The 17,554-nt window shown below is 49.7% G+C and overlaps 1 protein-coding gene across 6 annotated transcripts; it reads right to left on the bottom strand.

Moving 5' to 3' along the window:
* Nucleotides 1-596: 596 nt before the first annotated feature.
* LOC132592247 (sushi domain-containing protein 4) lies at nt 597-15,216 on the bottom strand. Of its 6 annotated transcripts, none has more exons than XM_088672838.1 (5): nt 14,834-15,216; nt 9,954-10,116; nt 4,549-4,764; nt 2,621-2,759; nt 597-1,680 (listed from the first exon to the last, which is right to left on the bottom strand). In XM_088672838.1, exons 1-5 carry the CDS (start codon nt 14,912-14,914, stop codon nt 1,374-1,376), a joined length of 906 nt encoding a protein of 301 aa, XP_088528964.1. In that variant the 5' UTR covers nt 14,915-15,216; the 3' UTR covers nt 597-1,373. The 6 variants fall into 6 exon arrangements, with proteins under 6 accessions (XP_088528964.1, XP_088528967.1, XP_088528965.1 ...); XM_088672841.1 differs by having other exon boundaries at nt 9,954-10,082; nt 14,834-14,932; XM_088672839.1 differs by lacking the exon at nt 14,834-15,216 and adding an exon at nt 14,384-14,460 and having other exon boundaries at nt 9,954-10,082.
* Nucleotides 15,217-17,554: the final 2,338 nt, after the last annotated feature.

Genomic DNA, 17,554 nt, shown 5'->3' with positions numbered 1-17,554 from the left:
TATCCTTTTTGAGTTGAGGTGACCAGAACTGTACACTGTGTGCAAATGAGGCTGCGCCCTAGATTTGTACAATGGCATTATGACATCAGCAGTTTGATATTCACTTCCTTTCCTAATGATCTCTCGCATGGAATTTGCCTTTCCCCCAGCTGCTGCACACGGGGCCGACATCTATATAACCAGCCATTCAGAAACAATTTGTAATAAGTACATCAGGGGGGGGGGGCTTTCTACACCCCGGAACTTATCCCGGTCCCGACTTTTAACGCTTTGCAGATTTTTTTCCCCCAAAACGTCCACAAACTCTAGGCCAGGGGTCCCCAAACTAAGGCCCAGGGGCTGGATGCGGCCCAATCGCCTTCTAAATCCGGCCTGCAGACGGTCCGGGAATCAGTGTGTTTTTACATGAGTAGAATGTGTGCTTTTATTTAAAATGCATCTCTGGGTTATTTGTGGGGCAAAGGAATTCGTTCATTTTTTTTTCTTCAAAATATAGTCCGGCACCCCACAAGGTCTGAGGGACTGTGGACCGGCCCCTTGCTGAAAAGGTTTGCTGACTTCTGCTCTAGGCAGATGTAAAAAATAATCCACAAGTGTAGAATGAATCAAGTTTTAATTGCTTTTTAAAAAATAAATCTCTGAACACCACAACCAGCATTCGAAAGTATATCGGAGAGTGTACACTCAGACAACGTGGGCCGATAAACCCAGAGTTCTTGCAAATGTCAATACTGCTTTCAGGCTGGCCTCTTCAGCAAAGTCACAAGTCTGCTCCTGCAGAACCAAATTCAGCAGAGGGAGTCAATATATGAACCGGTCCCCCCGAGCCATTTGGGCCAAGACTTCCATCCATAACTGGGGCAAGGGACCAGTCCGTGGCAGGTCCAAACTGGTCCCCTCCAAGCACACAATGCAGCCTCCATCCAAGCTGTGTGATTTCTGAGCACAGCAGGCAATAAAGGCTTTGGAGAGAAGGAACAATGAGTTTCCCCTATATCCAAACACTCACATTTTGCTTTGGGAAATAAAATTAATTTTTAAAAAAGGCTTTAAAATAAAATGAAAACGTAAATTAAGAAAAAAACAACCACCAAACAAACCAAGAATTTTCAGGACAGAATTCCTACTTGCGTCCCGACACGGAAAACCAAGCAGCCCAATGAATCTACAATATGGCTCCACTGCCGCAGGGCCATTGTCCGGGGTATCAACTCAGTCCCCCATTGGCGGATGTATCGCTCCGCCCACTGCAGCCCTCCAATAGCAGCGCTTCCTTAGGGCACCCCCGTAATCCCCCCAAGATTGTACAAGGAGCCACTTGGAAAGGGGTGGAGGAGCTCCAAGGCGACTCAACAAAAGCCCTGGAACCTGGGCTAAGGACCGTCCTTCTTTCCAACACCTGGGGGCAAGAGTGGTGCAGGGAGCTGGGAGGGTGACTCTCTTGCTGGGGGAGATCCAGATTCAGCAGAAGCTGCCCCTAAGGAGTCCTGATAGGAAGGGGGCTCCTCTCCAAGGCCGCAGAGATCTGGGCGGGCCCAGGCTTCCTGGGAAAGCCGTGGGCTCCCCGTGGGACCAGAGACGGCCTCTTCGTACGAGGGGAGGGGGCCTCCGCTGCAGTCTAGTCCCGGCACATCAGGCTCTTCTATTTGCTCCCACTGGTCGTCCAGGTGCTCATAGGAACTGGGGGGGGGGAGAAACAGCACCGTGAGGGTCTTTGCACCAAAGTTCTCTAAAAGCCCGAGCAAAGTGTGACCCCCGCAGCTTGCAAAAGGGAGGAAAGGTGTGTAAAAAGGGAAAATCTATTCATTTAAAAAAATATCTGTATGCAGCTATTCATTTTTTAAAACAGCAGTCTTGAGTATGTTATAAGAATTTTAAGGTCTCAAATATAGATTAAATATTCATAAATGCACACATATCTAAATATATGAGCCATGTTTCTGAAATAGCACGGGAGAGCAATCCTGAAGCCATTTTGACTCTCCCAATGACCTCAAATATTCCTCTGCAGGAAGGGAGGGAAATGGGGAAAGCCTCCCCATTGTCTTTTGCTTGCAAATCCCGTCTTAAGGACACATTTGTGTATGAAAAGGGTGAGCCTGTGACCTGGATTCAGGAATTAAAGTATTTACCATCACAAAAGAATGGCCAAACTGCCCAAGTAAAGCAATCAGTGACCATTAGCAGGTATCCTGGAAAAGCAGGATTTCTGCTGTAGATCACCTCCTTCTATGATGTATGTATGATGTTTTTTTGGGGGGTGGTCTTGGGCTACAAGGTGGGCAATTTCAAGAATCTATATAAGGGCTTGCGCACCATTGTTCTGGGTTCCTTCTCCCTCCTCCTGCATGTGGTGAGTGGGGACCCTGTTGCAACAGTTTAATAAAGATCAGGCTTACTAGCTACTTTGCTTCTCAATATTCTCTAGTTGGCCTCTGTTATTTTCTCCTACTGATAGGGAACCCACTTAATGACTCTATACAGGCTCTTGGATACCCCATAAGGAAAAGGGAGCAGTTCCCCCCCCCCTTATAACACATACTGTAAAATAAATACACTTTGACAGTGTAAGGTAGCACACTACAAACAGGATCCACCCTTGGAGTTTGCTCACACTCACCTGAGGCAGCGGCAGACGTGGAGTCTCGTCTTCAGGAGAACGCAAGCCACAACCGTCACCAGGATGGCGGAAAAGACCACGGCGGCAGCAAGCACCACGGGGACGGAGGCAGCGGAGAGGAAGGCGTCAGGACGTGGAGCTGCAGGGGTTGGGTGAGGAGGCAGGAGAGATTTTAATGGAGACCCTTAGGAAGGTGGGAAATTGTTGGTTAAGGATTGCGGGTATCAGTGCCCAAAACTGAACAGGGAGGGCAGACCTACACAGATGGAAGAATAAGGCAAGCTGCCTCTTGGTGCGCCAATCAAGGTTAGGGCAAGAGGTGTCAAAAATGTCTGGTGACAGGAACGACCCAAACTGGCCCATCCAGGCCAGCTGCCCATCCTAACAGGGGTGGTGTGTTTGAGAAGCCTGCATGCATTCTGCCACCCGAACACTGAGATTCATTTCGCTGCTGGAATATTTTAAATCTTAGACCACCCTGAGGGCCCTGGCAGGACGATTACACACAAGGTCAGCAGCAACAATAAACAGCAACCATCCCTATACTGTAGCAGGGCAGCCGACACCCACCGCTGCCAATAGACCAAGAACTCCGTTGGACTCAAAAGCTTGCATACTTGAAAGTTGGCTCGCTAAGGCCCCCAACCCAATCCTGAGCAACTTTGCGAAGCAGACAACTCTCTCAAATAAATTGGACCCAAATAAATGCGAATCAGAATGAGTCTGAATTCATATCCCCGGGATTAAAATTTGAACACTCCTTTCCAGTGGCTGTAGGAACAGCCAATCTGGTGCCCTGCAAATGTTGCTGGACTGCAAGTCGACTCATCATCCCTGAGCCCAACAACCATCTGCAAAGTCAGATTCTTCCTCTCCTTGGCAGCTAATGCCAGCCACCTGCAAAACTCTGGGTGACAGAGTGAACTGCTGTTGCGATTCTGTCCACAAGATGGCGACCAAACCGTGGAGAGGCTTGATTTCTGAGCCCAGGGAATCCGAATTTTGGATCCTGTATGAATGGCACTCAGGACTGGGCCACGACACACCGACCGGGCAACACAAGGAGAAGCCTCCCTTGCAACTTCAGAGGATGTGGGGTGCAATGCTAGCCATGCACCCAGCACCATGGATCACACACCACTTGAAATATTGCATGAGAACAGCCTGCTGGATCGGGCCAGTGGCCCATCTAGTCCAGCATCCTATTATCTCAGTGGCCAAGGAGATGCGCCACTGGGAAACACGACAAGCAGGAGTCCAGCACAAGAGCCCTCTCCCCTCCTGGGGTTTCCAGCAACTGGGATGCCAAAGCATTGCTGCCTCCAACTATGGAGGGCAGAGCACAGCCATCCTGGCTAGGAGCCATCAATAGCCCTCTCCTCCTCCACAAATCCTGCAGGAGTGAGTTCCACAGTTTATATGCTGGACGTAGAAAGACTTGCGTTTGTCTGCCCCGATATTTCCCAACGGTCAGCTTCACTGGGTGCCCACGAGTTCTAGCGTTACATGACAGGGAGAAAAGCTGTCCCCTGCCCTCTTTCTTGAATACCATGCATCATTTTATAAACTCCCATCCTGTCCCCCTCTTCCTCACTATTTCTCTAAACCAGGGTTTCCAGCTGTGTTTTTTGGACTACAACTCCCATCATTCCTAGCTAACAGAACTAGTGATCAAGGATGATGGGAACTGTAGTCCAAAAACAGCTGGAGACCCAAGGTTTGGGAAACTCTGGACTGAACTTTTTTTTAAAAAAAAAAAAACAAGATACCACAACCTTCCTTTGCAGGGGAGTCAGTCAAAGCCTCAAGGAGCTGTTCCTGGGTCATCTCTGATTTGGCAAACCGGATACACAAATTATTCTTCCCTTTGCATTTTGATTCTGGGTGGGGGAGCAGGGAGAGGGAGAGGGAGAGATCACAGCACTTACTTCCTTGGGGCATGCAAGCAAAGTCTGTCAACATATTCCACTGCCCTCCTTGGCAGATGGCGAGGGCTGGCGTGATGGTTGCGACGTATCCAGGTTGGCAGTAGAATTCCAGCACCGTTTCAGGTTTGAACAGGATCGAGTCTGGGGGAGGCTCCTGGCATAGGGGGGCCTGGCATCGGTAGGTGCTGTGAGCGGGCGGGTCTGGTGGTACACACCCTGGAGTCAGAGGAAAAAGATCTAATGAAGCACACAGGAAATGGGCAAACCCATAGCTTGGCTTTTTCGAAAGCCCAACGCCCCCCAAATCCCTGAGTGTGTTGCGGTGGCCCAGTTCCTGAGACACAAGAAACAGAGACCTTGCAACAGGCCCTAAAAGGATATTAAAGGATATTAAAAAATAGCTTCCTTAAGGCATCTAAGGAGCTGAGAGAATCATCCAGACAAGCTGGGATAACTCAGTCGGTAGAGCATAAGGCTCTTAATCTCAGAGTTGTGGGTTTGAGTCCTACGCTGGGGGCGGGGGGGGGGGGGAGATTCCTGCATTGAAGGGGGTTGGCCTAGATGACCCTTGGGGTCCCCTTCCAACACTATGATTCTATAACTTCTAAGACAATTTCAAAGTGCTGGCTATGAGCTATAAAGCCCTCGTCCAGTCTCTGCGTCCAGTGGTTCCCAAACCTTTGGGGGCCACTGCCTCCACCTTGGTTCCATAAGCTCATCCCCATCACCCCTCACCCTAAATCTACAAAAAAAGCATTTTTCAGACTATCACGCAATAAAATTCAAAACAGTACCAATTAGTTGCACATTTTATGCAAAAAGTCAATTAAAACTACTTTGTTTAACGAATTCAACAAAATAGATGAACTTGATCCAATGATAGCAGCTTTTCAAAGCCTGGAAGTTGTGTACCCCTCCAAGACCCCCCCCCCAATCCCACTGCCCCCTTACCTCTCAGTGTCCTCCTAAGTAATCCTACTGCCTCCCCACCTTACTTTGGGAACCACTGCCCCATATAGATTAGGTCCAGGCTACTGGGAAGTTCATATCTCCCTATAATTCAGGCTGAAAGGCAGTCCAAGGTGAGCTTCGTGGCTGTGGAGAGATTCGAACCCTGGTCTCTCTCAAGTCCAAGTCCAAGACTCTAACCTTTTCGGTTGTGGCCCCGGCCTGGTAGAACACTCTCCCATGTGAGACCAGGGCCCTGTGGGATTTCACATCTTTCCACAGGACCTGCAAGATGTATAAAACAGGCATCCCCAAACTTTGGCCCTCCAGATGTTTTGGACTACAATTCCCATCATCCCTGACTACTGGTCCACTTAGATAGGGATCATGGGAATTGGTATAAAACAAGCCCGAAGGAGGCCTCCAACCCGCTCACAAGTCCTTGCATGATCAGTGGAAACATGGTAATTGCCACCTGCCCAGATTTTAACTCATCTGAATTAACTTTAAGATGTATTTTAATTAATTGATGTCCGTTTTTTTAATGCATTTTGTGTTGTTTTTATGACGTGAGCCACTCTGAGCCCGGCCTCGGCCGGGGAGGGCGGGATACAAATAAAAATGCTGGCTGGAGAATTCAGCTCACCTTTCAAGAATCATAGAATTGTAGAGTTGGAAGGGGCACCGAGGGTCATCCAGTCCAACCCCCTGCAATGCAGAAATCTTTACTCCAACGTAGGGTTCAAACCCATAACTCTGAGATTAATGATCTCATGCTCTGCCGACCGAGCCAAAATCTATCAAACACTCATACAGTGGAACCTCGGTTTATGAATTTTCGGTTTATGAACGCCGCGGACCCATCTGGAACGGATTAATTCACTTTCCATTACTTTCAATGGGAAAGTTCGCTTCAGTTTATGAACGCTTCAGTTTAAGTACTCCGCAGACCGTCTGGAACAGATTAATCCACTTTCCATTACTTTCAATGGGAAAGCTCGCTTCAGTTTATGAACGCTTCAGTTTATGAACAGACTTCCGGAACCAATTGTGTTCATAAACCGAGGTACCACTGTAATTGCAAAGATCACCATTGGCAGAGGGTTATATATGATCTTGGCAGCTCAGAGATAGTAATTGCTACTCGGTGGAAAGCAGCCCAAAATCTTGCACCAGATGCTTGGGTACCACTTACTCTGGAATGTAGCCACAATGGAGAAAATTACCCATCATTTGAGATTTCAACAGGGACTAGAACCTCCAGGTGGTTTTTAAATGACTTGGCAGTCCTTCCTTATATGTACAACGAAATCATCATTTTCAAAACTCCCCTTGTCCCATGCCTGGCAAATCTGGAAGTAGACTTTATAATCAGATAATGCTGATATTATTTACACGGGTTTTTTTGTGTGTGTTATTTTAAGCCATGTGCTCTACTCATTCTACGTGCCTCATTCCATAGTCTCGTTTCTCAACTTTCCGTTTTTCCTCTAGTCCTGTAATTGTTCCCTCTGTTTTATACACATTTAACAATGATTTTTTTTTAAAAAAAAACCTTTACCGGGGGGCGGGCAGAGAGAGTGGGCAGTGCCCAGCAAGTGTCGGAAGCTGGAGCACAGAGAGACAAAATAGAGAATCACGTAACACAATGAAACGTCAGAGCTTGCTTCTCTTCCTCATTCCGCGTAACGGCTCAGTGTGGCAACAAACCCCTGCAGACAGACACATTGCAAAACAGGGAATCCACGAATTCGGGATAAAAAAAGGAAGGTGCCGCCTTCGCCGAGCCTCTTCCCGGTTTTGCATTTCGGCCTCAGCGCTGTTGCTGACAGGAAGTCTACGATCAAACTCCTGTGACCAAAGCAGCCTCCAACTTCAGCTTGCAACACACCTGTTTTTCAAGAAACTTGCAACAACCCCATTCTGCGAACGTTTCTGGCAGCCGATGTGCTGGCATGAAGCAAGGCTGGCTTGTCCTGGGAATGCAGATGAGGAACGGCCTCAGTTGACGGCTTCCGACTGGCGACTCCGCTCTGTTCTCTGGCCCTTGAGGTTTTGAGCTCCAAGACATGCAACAAGGAAAGACCTCAGTTTCCACCTGAGTCCTGTTCCCAAGAGGGGAGAGGGAGCCAGGGGTCTCCCCAGGGGAGCCAGCTGCAAGCAGACCAAGAAGGCAATGCACACACCTCTCTCAGCTTCCGACAGCCAGGGGGCGGCCGCCCAACAGGCAGGTGATCAGCAAGAGGGGAAGTAGGAAGGCGCCTCCCCACCCCCCACCCCATTTCATGTACAGTCGTACCTTGGGAGTCGAACGGAAACTGTTCCAGAAGTCCGTTCGACTTCCAAAATGTTTGGAAGCCAAAGCGTGGCTTCTGATTGGCTGCAGGAAGCTCCCGCAGCCAATCGGCAGCCCCGTCGGACGTTCGGATTCCAAAAACAGTTCGCAAACCGGAACAGTCACTTCCGAGTTTGCGGCGTTCAGGAGCCAAAATGTTCAAGAACTAAGCTGTTTGAAAACCAAGGTACGACTGTACTGATCAGAGTAGTGGTCGAATCATTGCCACCAGTTGAAAGGGACCCTAAGGGTCATCCACTCCAACCCGCTGCGATGCAAGAATCACAGCTGAAGATTCCTTGACAGATGGCCATCCAAACCCTTCCTAAAAACCTCCAAGGAAGGAGAGTCCTCTATTCCACTGTCAAACAACGTACGTTCTTACTAATCTCAGAATTTCCTTTATTGCGTTGAAGCCATGGGTTCGAGTCCTGCCCTGCAGAGCAGGAGAAAACAAGCTTGCTCCATCTTCCATGCGACAGCCCTTGAGAAATTTGAAGATGGCTCTCCTATCACATGGCCACAGGAACATGAGAAAACCCTCCTGCTGTATGAAGCCAGAAGTCTGTCTAGTCCAGCATCCTGTTCTCACAGGGGCCAACCAAATGCCTGTGGGAAATCCGCAAGCAGGGTCCGAGCATGAGAGCCCTCTCCTGTCCTGGGGTTTCCAGCAACTGGCATTCAGAAGCATCGCTGCCTCCAGCCATGGAGGCAGAACAGAGCCATCATGCCTAGGAACTGTTGCTAGACCTCCGGGAATTTGCCTAACCCCCTTTTAAAAGCCAGATTGGTGAAGCATCAGTGCCTCCTGTGGGAGAGAGTTCCATGGTTTAACAATGCGAAGAAGTACTTTATCAGCCCTAAATCTTCCAACATTCATTGGATGCCCATGTCGCCTCTCAGTCATCTCCAGGCTGAAACAGACCCGGCTCCCTCAACCATTCCTCATACGACTCTGTTTCCTTGATCGTCTCAGTCACCCTCCTCTGCACACAGAATTGGGAGAACTGTAGAGTCGGAAGGGACACCAAGGGTCATCCAGACCAACCCCCTGCAATGCAGGAACCTGAGCTAAAGCATAGATGACAGGCGGCCACTCGACATTCAAGCCTGTCCATCTGGGTGGGGCAGCATCTTCCAGAGGGCAGCAGACCAGCTTAGGGGCACGGAATAGTCGCTGCAGCCAGCATGCCCAATGGCTAGCGATAATGAGCATCGCTAATGTCTTTAAATGTTTACATTGTTCCTTAAGGTACTCTATGAATTTATACCATTCTTCTTTAAATTTACTATCATCTTGGTGTCTGATCTTCCCAGTCATTTTCGCCATTTTGGCATAGTCCATCGTTTTCACTCTCCACTCTTCCTTGGTTGGCCAAAAAGCATTCTTGCAGCTGTCGTTGCATACATAAACAGTCTTTTGGTATTTCTTCTCCTGTAATGTCTATTAAAAAGGCTTTTTGGGTTGTTGTTTTTTAACAAAAGTTATCTTAAACATTTTTTTCAATTCATTATATATCATTTCCCAGAATGCTCTAGCCTTTTTGCACGTCCACCACTAATATTGTAGCTATAAACACAACATACAGCAGAGAACACTGCATGGAAAAATATATATTTGCACATTTTTTACTGACAAAAACATAAAGGAAATTTGTAGCATAACATATTTATGTATAACTTAAATGCACAAAGCTTCACCTATCGCAGATGTACAGTAACCCTTGAATCAATGTGCAATTAATTGCTACTGCTTTGAATTTTACAGTTATTTTCTTCCATAGTGGGTTATGCAAACCGCTATTCGGAACAATGCTTTTTTTTAATAGGCAGGTTTATGAGGATGAGTTTACGGAATGGTGGGGTGGGGGTGGGGAATCTGAAAAAAATTGGAATCTCAGTGTTTCCCAAACCTTGGGTCCCCAGCTGTTTTTGGACTACAACTCCCATCATCCCTGACCACTGGGTCCCACTAACTAGGGATGATGGGAGTTGTAGTCCAAAAACAGCTGGGGACCCAAGTTGGGGAAACCTTGCTCAGTCTAGACAAAGATCCCATCACAGCCATCTGCTTTGATGCCAGAGGATAAAAACACACAGAGGAACCGCCAAGGATGCTCACCTTTTCTCCGCGAGGAAAGTCGGGTGTCGCCCAGAGTCACGAGAGCCAGGCAGACGAAGAGGCTTCTTGTGGTCCTCCCGTGAGAGCAGGACATCTTGAGCATCAGCTCTGGCAAGGGAGGAGCAACACCTGCGGGAGGAAGGTCAAAGGTCACCCAAGGACCCTGTGGCAGAGGAGGAGAAAGAAGGGATCAATATTTGCATGCCCGAGAAACACCTAGACTCAGCATTCAAGGGTTGGGCTACCTCACCCTGCGCCAGCTAAGGGACCGGACATCCGAAACACACAGAGGGCACCCAATTGAGGAAGGCCAATGAAAACAGTGTGGCATAAAGGGTTTTAAGAGTGTTGGACCTGAGAGAGCAGGGTTCAAATCCCCACTCCCTGGGTGACTTTGGGCTAGTCACCTACCTCACAGGGTTGTGAGGAGGGTGAAATGGGGAGGAGGCAAACCATGTACAGTGGTACCTCGCAAGACGAAATTAATTCGTTCCGCGAGTCGTTTCGTATTGCGAAAATTTTGTCTTGCGAGGCACGATTTCCCATAGGAATGCATTGAAATTTAATTAATGCATTCCTATTTGTCTTGCCTCCACACACACACACACACACACTCAGTACACTGTACTGTACCCGCTTCTCAGCTGATCAGCAGAGGCGGCGCTGAGGGGCCGATCCCAGGCCGGCCCGAGGTGAGCGGGAGAAAGCGCGCGGCGGCGCTGCTGAGGGGGCAAATTCTGGGCCGGCAATGGCAGCGGATCCCCATCTTGTGAAGCACGGCCGTATAAAACTTCGTTTTGTGAGACGCCTCGTGCAACGCAAAACGCTGTCTTGCGAGTTTTTCGTTGCGCGAGACATTCGTCTTGTGGGGTACCACTGTACATCTTGAGATCCTTGGAAGATAATGGTGGTATATAAAGGGAAGAAGAAAAGAAAGAAAGAAAGAAAGTGTTGGGCCCTGGGAGATGGTTTTCTGGACAGGAAGAAGAAGAGAAGAAGAGTTTGGATTTGATATCCCGCTTCATCACTACCCGAAGGAGTCTCAAAGCGGCTAACATTCTCCTTTCCCCTCCTCCCCCACAACAGACACCCTGTGAGGTGGGTGGGGCTGAGAGACTTCCACTACACCACACTGGCTCTCAGTATCGCATTGATCCAATTAATCATTAGAGCCAGTGCCGGATTTACGTACAAGTTAAACAAGCTCTAGCTTAGGGCCCCACTCTCATGGGGCCGCCAAAAAAATTAAAGGAAAAAAACTGGATGTACATTTCCAAAATATAAGATAAACAATTAAAATAAAACCTACATACAGCAAGAATGTTTTGTGTTGTGTAGGCTCCTATTAAAGGTAAAGGGACCCCTGACCATTAGGTCCAGTCGTGACCGACTCTGGGGTTGCGGCGCTCATCTCGCATTATTGGCCGAGGAAGCTGGCATACAGCTTCCAGGTCATGTGGCCAGCATGACAAAGCCGCTTCTGGTGAACCAGAGCAGCACACGGAAACGCCATTTACCTCCCCCCCCCCCTATTTATCTGCTTGCACTTTGAAGTGCTTTTAAACTCCTAGGTTGGCAGGAGCTGGGACCGAGCAACGGTAGCTCACCCCGTCGCAGGGATTCAAACAGCCGACCTTCTGATCAGCAAGCCCTAGGCTCTGTGGTTTAACCCACAGCGCCACCTGGGTTCCATAGACTCCTATTAGGTCAATAAATTACCATATAGCATACATTCAACACAGAAAACAGCAAAAAATTGTTGGCGACAAAGGACAGCTGGTCATTTAAAGGGCCCCCATTACCTTCAGTAGCTTAGGGCCTCATCAAACCTAAATCTGGCCCTGATTAGAGCAATTTATAAAAGTCATGCTGAGTAAAACAAGAACATTGGCCCAGTGCAAACTTTTGAGCACCGAAATTATGTGCTGGCAATACTTTCTCCCCAACAGCCACCCAGGGGTGGCATTCTGCACCAGCTGGAGCCTCCAGACCAGGTCCAAGGATAGCCCTGCAAAGAGCGTGTTGCAATAATCAAGGCTGCCGGTGCATGGATCACCGTGGACAGACCATCCCTGGTCCAAGAACAGCTGCAGTTGATGTCAAAGGCACTCCTTGCCACTGAGGGTACATGAGCTCCCTAAACGGCATTGGCCCAGAATACCTGAATGAGTGTCTCCACCCCCATCACCCAGCCCGGACACCGGGGTCCACTTCCGAGGGCCTTCTCGGTGGTGGCACCCGCCCTGTGGAACACCCTCCCATCACATGTCAAGGAAATAATCATTTACCTGACTTTTAGAAGACATCTGAAGGCAGCCCTGTTTAGGGAAGTTTTTAATGTTTGATGCTTTATTGTATTTTTAATAATTTGTTGGAAGTCGCTCAGAGTGGCTGGGGAAACCCAGCCGGATGTGCGGAGTATAAATAACAAAATACTACTACTACTACTACTCCAGAGGCAAAGATGGATCCAGGGGCACACACACACCCCAACTCTGAACCTTTCAGAGGGAGCTCAACCCCACCCAGAACAGGCAAGCAGCCCCTCTCATCCAGTCCACCACACCATCCTGAACACCAGTTGCTGGAAACCACAGGAGGGGAGAATCATAGAAGTGTAGGGTTGGAAGGGACCCCTAAGGGCCATCCAGTCCAACCCCCTGCTATGCAGGAATCTCCGATAAAGCACCCCTCACAGATGGCCATCCAACCTCTGCTTACCACTAAATGTCTCCAAGGAAGGAGAGTCCACCATCTTGCGAGGGAGGCCACTCCACTGTCGAACAGCTCTCACTGTCAGAAAGTGAACCTGTGTTCAGGTCCTGCTCCCAGGCATCCCTTTGGGGCATCTAACTGGCTGCTTTGAGAACAGGATAGATAGGCCACTGGCCTGATCCATGCTCTTCTGCCTCCATAGAACAGTCCAGATGGTGCAGACTTTCTCCTGACTCCTGCCATTTTCCAGTGAAGAACTTCTTGTATCTCATGACAGGCCTGCCTCTTGGGCAAGTCTTAGCCACAGAGGAGTTCCCCCTTTCCTCCAGTTCTCAGAAGTCAGCCCCACTGACTAACCATGTGCCATCAGCTGTTTTCCACCCCACCCCCTTTGCAAGAAGGCAACAGGGAGCAGCAACTTGGGCTCCGAAAAAGGTCCGCTTTTAAGCCCATTTTCCAGCCTGCAATCAAGGCGAAAGTCTCACTGCGCCACAAGAACCACAATACACACAACCCCAGGGCTAAGCCAATCAATGGCTCAAAGATGGAGAAGGAGAGAAATGGACTCTGACCAGGGAAGAGTCACGGATTCAAATCCCCCACTAAGCCGTGAAGCTCCCTGGTGACCTTTGCTCTCTTCCCTGGGCTCCAAATCAAACCTTGGGGAGTAAGTTCACTTATTGGTGGTGGTGGTGGTGGTAGTAGTAGTAGTATATTGCCCTTCATCTGAAGACCGCAGGGTGCTTCAGAACAGAAAAATACAAAACGAGAAAACAAAATACGCCATAAAACCAAACCAATATCTCCCCTCCCACAAACACATTTTAAAAGCCATCAAAAGTTGATCAACCAAAGAGAAATATTTTCGCTCCGGCACCTAAAGATGTGCAGTGAAGAAGACGCTGACATATACTTAATGTATAAACCGGTAATGGGGCTCCCAAATAACAATAATAATGCGTGTTTAGTATATAAGGGAAGGGACCCAGGTGGCGCTGTGGGTTAAACCGCTGAGCCTAGGGCTTGCTGATCAGAAGGTCGGAGGTTCGAATCCCTGTGACGGACGGGAAGGTAAACGGTGTTTCCATGTGCTGCTCTGGTTTGCCAGAAGCGGCTTTGCCATGCTGGCCACATGACCTGGAAGCTATACGCCGGCTCCCTCGGCCAATAATGCGAGATGAGCGCACAACCCCAGAGTCGGTCACGACTGGACCTAATGGTCAGGGGTCCCTTTACCTTTACTAATATATAAGGAGGTGCCAGTTTACCTTTACAATGGTAAGCTTCAGCAAGAAGAGTTTTAGACAGCCATTTGGGCAATGAGCACAAGGTCGAAAGGGGCCAGGCAAAGAACGGGGGTCTGGCGGTGAAAGGCAGCAGAGTTTGGGGAGCCGACCCCCAAGGACCTCTGTGAAAGATGACTGGACGGATCTATGCTAACAATCGGAGATGATTTTAAGGCATACAAAAAGTTAAAACGACAAGAGGGAGGGAGAAACGAGGAAACCCCTCCTTAAGCCCCGGGGCGCTTCAAACATAATGTGCTGCGCGCGGCGCACCGACCGCGAGGCGCCCGCTGCTTCTGCGCGCCCCTTCCCCAGTCTCCGCGTAAAGTGCGCGGCTCGGCTCTATGGCCTCCCCTGAAGGCGGGAGGTGGGGGGTAGGGGTGGGAACATGAGCAGGGGGGCAGGGGGGAGAAAGGCAACAAGACTAACCCACTTCCAGCGCCGGCTCGCGTATCTCCTCGAAGAAGGTATCCAAAAGGCGCGTGCGAGCGGGAGGTGGATTTAAGTAGGGAGGGGATCCTCCCTGTGTGGGAGGGGCCATGGCCAAGCCCCGCCCCTTCTTTGTTTCTCGCCTGGCTCATAGGTAATCCGGATTAGCAGAATCGTAGATTTGGAAAGGACCAGTTTGATGATTCTCTATGGTTCCCAACATGGGGCACACGCCCCACAGGGGGGCAATTTGATTTTTAAGGGGGACAATTCGAGAATGAGTTGTTAACAGTTAATGTGCATTATATGTCACAAGGGGGGGGGGCATCAGGATTTTAGAGGTGCTCAGGTGGGGCATGGCAAAAAAAGAAGAAAAAGGTTGGGAACCACTTATCTAGTCCAACCCCGTACAATGCAAGAATATGGAGCTGTCCCATACGGGGATCGAACCTGCCATCTTGGCCTCGCCAGCACCATATTCACCCCCGCAAGAGCCAGCAACCGCCTCCGGCTCCTCTTGACCTTGGGCATCGTTGGGCAACGAACAGGCTCCGTACCGGGTAGCTGTCCTGGGTCATTTATTTATTTGTTGCATTTAAATTTCCCACCTTTTTCCCCAAGCAGCTCAAGGCGGCGCAAATCGTTCAAATCTCCCTGCTTCTCAGCAACAACCCGTCCCTGCGAGGTAGGTTAGGGCTGAGAGGGGCTGAGTGACTGCCACCCCCGCCCCAGGGTGAGCTTTTGTAGTCCATCTCAGGGATTTGCACCCTGGTCTCTCCCAGCTCCCATTCCGGCACTCTAACCAGCCTTTTTCGACTTTGGGTCGCCATGTGTTGTTCCCATCATCCCTGGCCAAGTGGTTCTGCTAGCTAAGGATGATGGGAGTTGTAGTCCAGCAAGCACCTGGGGGGGTACCCGAGGCTGAGAAAGGCTGCTCCGTCCGCGGACTACACTGGCGGGGGAGGAGCCTGCCCCAGCCCACGTGGTGCCGCCCAGATGTGTTGGACTACATCTCCCATCAGCCCCCAGCCCTTCTGCACCAAGTGCGTGCTCCTCTTTTAAAACAGAGCGCACAGGAGCGCTCTTGGAGATTGCGCAACTCTGGAGCAAGCTGCGTGTTTCACTGAGCTTCCGGCAGCTTTTCCTGGAATTTGCCTTGATCTCCCATTGTTCTGTGTTTTTGTTGGTGGCCGGGAGGGGAGATTCCCACCCCCACCCCTCCTGAGCGGACCAAACGGCTGCTAAGCCAAAGGAGCTCCTGGGAAGCAGGAAGGGTTCAAGACCAGCTCTCCCTGCCAACATAAATGGTGGGCATTTGAGGCAGTGCGGTGTAGTGGTTAGAGTGCTGGGCTAGGACCCGGGAGAGACCACGGCTCAAATCACCGCTCAGCTATGAAGCTCACTGGGTGACAGCCACCACCTCTTTTTCTAACCTGCCTCGCAGGGCTGTTGTGAGGCTAATAAGATGAGGTGGTGAAAGAACCAGGAACTCCAGCTTGAACTCCTTGGAGAAAGGGTGGGATAGGAAACCAGTAATAAAATGTACCAAGGGCACCATCCCAGTTTGTGGCGGTTAATTCTGCACCGTGCGGAGGAAGAACTTTTCTGCAGCTATTGGCTCATGCCAACCTGCTTTCATTTTGCATGCACCTCCCCCCCCCCCCAAAGTGTTTTGAGTGGGGAGCAAGCATCTCTCCAAGGCAGGGATAGGGAACATGCAGGCCCTCCAGGTGTTGCTGAATGACAACTCACACCCCAAAGCACAACCAGTAAGTCAGGGGGGGGGGGACATTGGGAGTCAAAGGCCGCAGGTGAGCCAGGTCTCAGCCAAGCTCCTAAGAGCACAGTCCTGCTGGGAATTCATTGTTAGAAACTCTTAAACCTGGGTTACGGTCACCACAACAGAATGTCTGGGCACCTTTTTCTGCAATGGAGTTTGATTATTATTAATTTCATTTCTATACCGCTTTATATTTTAAAGAAAAAAAATGTCAAAGCGGTTTACAATCCATTAAGACACCATTCCTGCATGGCAGGGGGTTGGACTAGATGACCCATGGGGGACCCTTCCAACTCTACAATTCTATGATCAAATTAAAAAATCCAGAATAAACCAAATTCAAGCTCCAAGGGAAATATCTTAGATCCTGCTCCAAGTGACATTTAGCTTTCCCCATATTTATTTGCCTACCTAAATTATAGAGCTGCCTCCTTGCAGGACGACTCTAGGGAGCCAGTGGGGTGCAGTGGTTAGTGTGTTGGACCAGGACCTCGAAGCGCAAAAACTCCTCAGTCGTGAAGCTCATCTAACTCCTTGGAGCCCTCTTAACCTACCTCGCAGGGTCATTGTAGGGATTAACTGAGGAATGGGGTAAACCATGTACTTATTGGAGAAAAGGGTGGGATACAAAAGCAAAAAATATGCTCTTCTGCTGAGCTGCTTAAGGAAGTTGGAGGGGCCAGTCGGATGGAGACGTCAGTCACCAACCTGGCACCCAGATATTTCCACGTGGTCGCAATTGGACCTATGGCAGTCGCAAAACACTCACGGAGCCTGGCTGATTTCTTAACTCTGGTTGGGATTCTGGTGAAAGAAGCCTTATAGGTAAAAGGTAAAGGGGCCCCTGACCACCAGGTCCAGTCGTGTCCGACTCTGGGGTTGCGGCGCTCATCTCGCTCTATAGGCCGAGGGAGCCGGCGTTTGTCCGCAGACAGCTTCCGGGTCATGTGGCCAGCATGACAAAGCTGCTTCTGGCGAACCAGAGCAGCGCACGGAAACGCAGTTTACCTTCCCGCTACTTGCACTTTGATGTGCTTTCGAACTGCTAGGTGGGCAGGAGCTGCCTGGGACCGAGCAACGGGAGCTCACACCGTTGCAGGGATTTGAACCGCCGACCTTCTGATCAGCAAGCCCTAGACTCTGTGGTTTAACCCACAGCGCCACCTGGGTTTCTTAACTCTGATTTCTTAACTCTGGTTGGGATTCTGGTGAAAGAAGCCTTATAGCTGCTCCCAAGTGTTGCTTGGGTAGATGGGGGGGGGGGGGTGAAGAGAGCAAGCAGGAACCCTGCAATGATGCACAGAAGTACCTAGATACCTGGAATTCCTGATCTTACCTGTTGGGTAGGTGGCAAGCAGAGCATCACAGCCATTGCAGGAGGACTGGAACAC

This window comes from Zootoca vivipara, chromosome 6, assembly GCF_965207765.1.
Source record: "Zootoca vivipara chromosome 6, rZooViv2.hap1.1, whole genome shotgun sequence".
NCBI lineage: Eukaryota > Metazoa > Chordata > Lepidosauria > Squamata > Lacertidae > Zootoca > Zootoca vivipara.
Note: the sequence above shows the minus strand (reverse complement) of the source record. Positions and strands in the feature narration are given on the sequence as shown.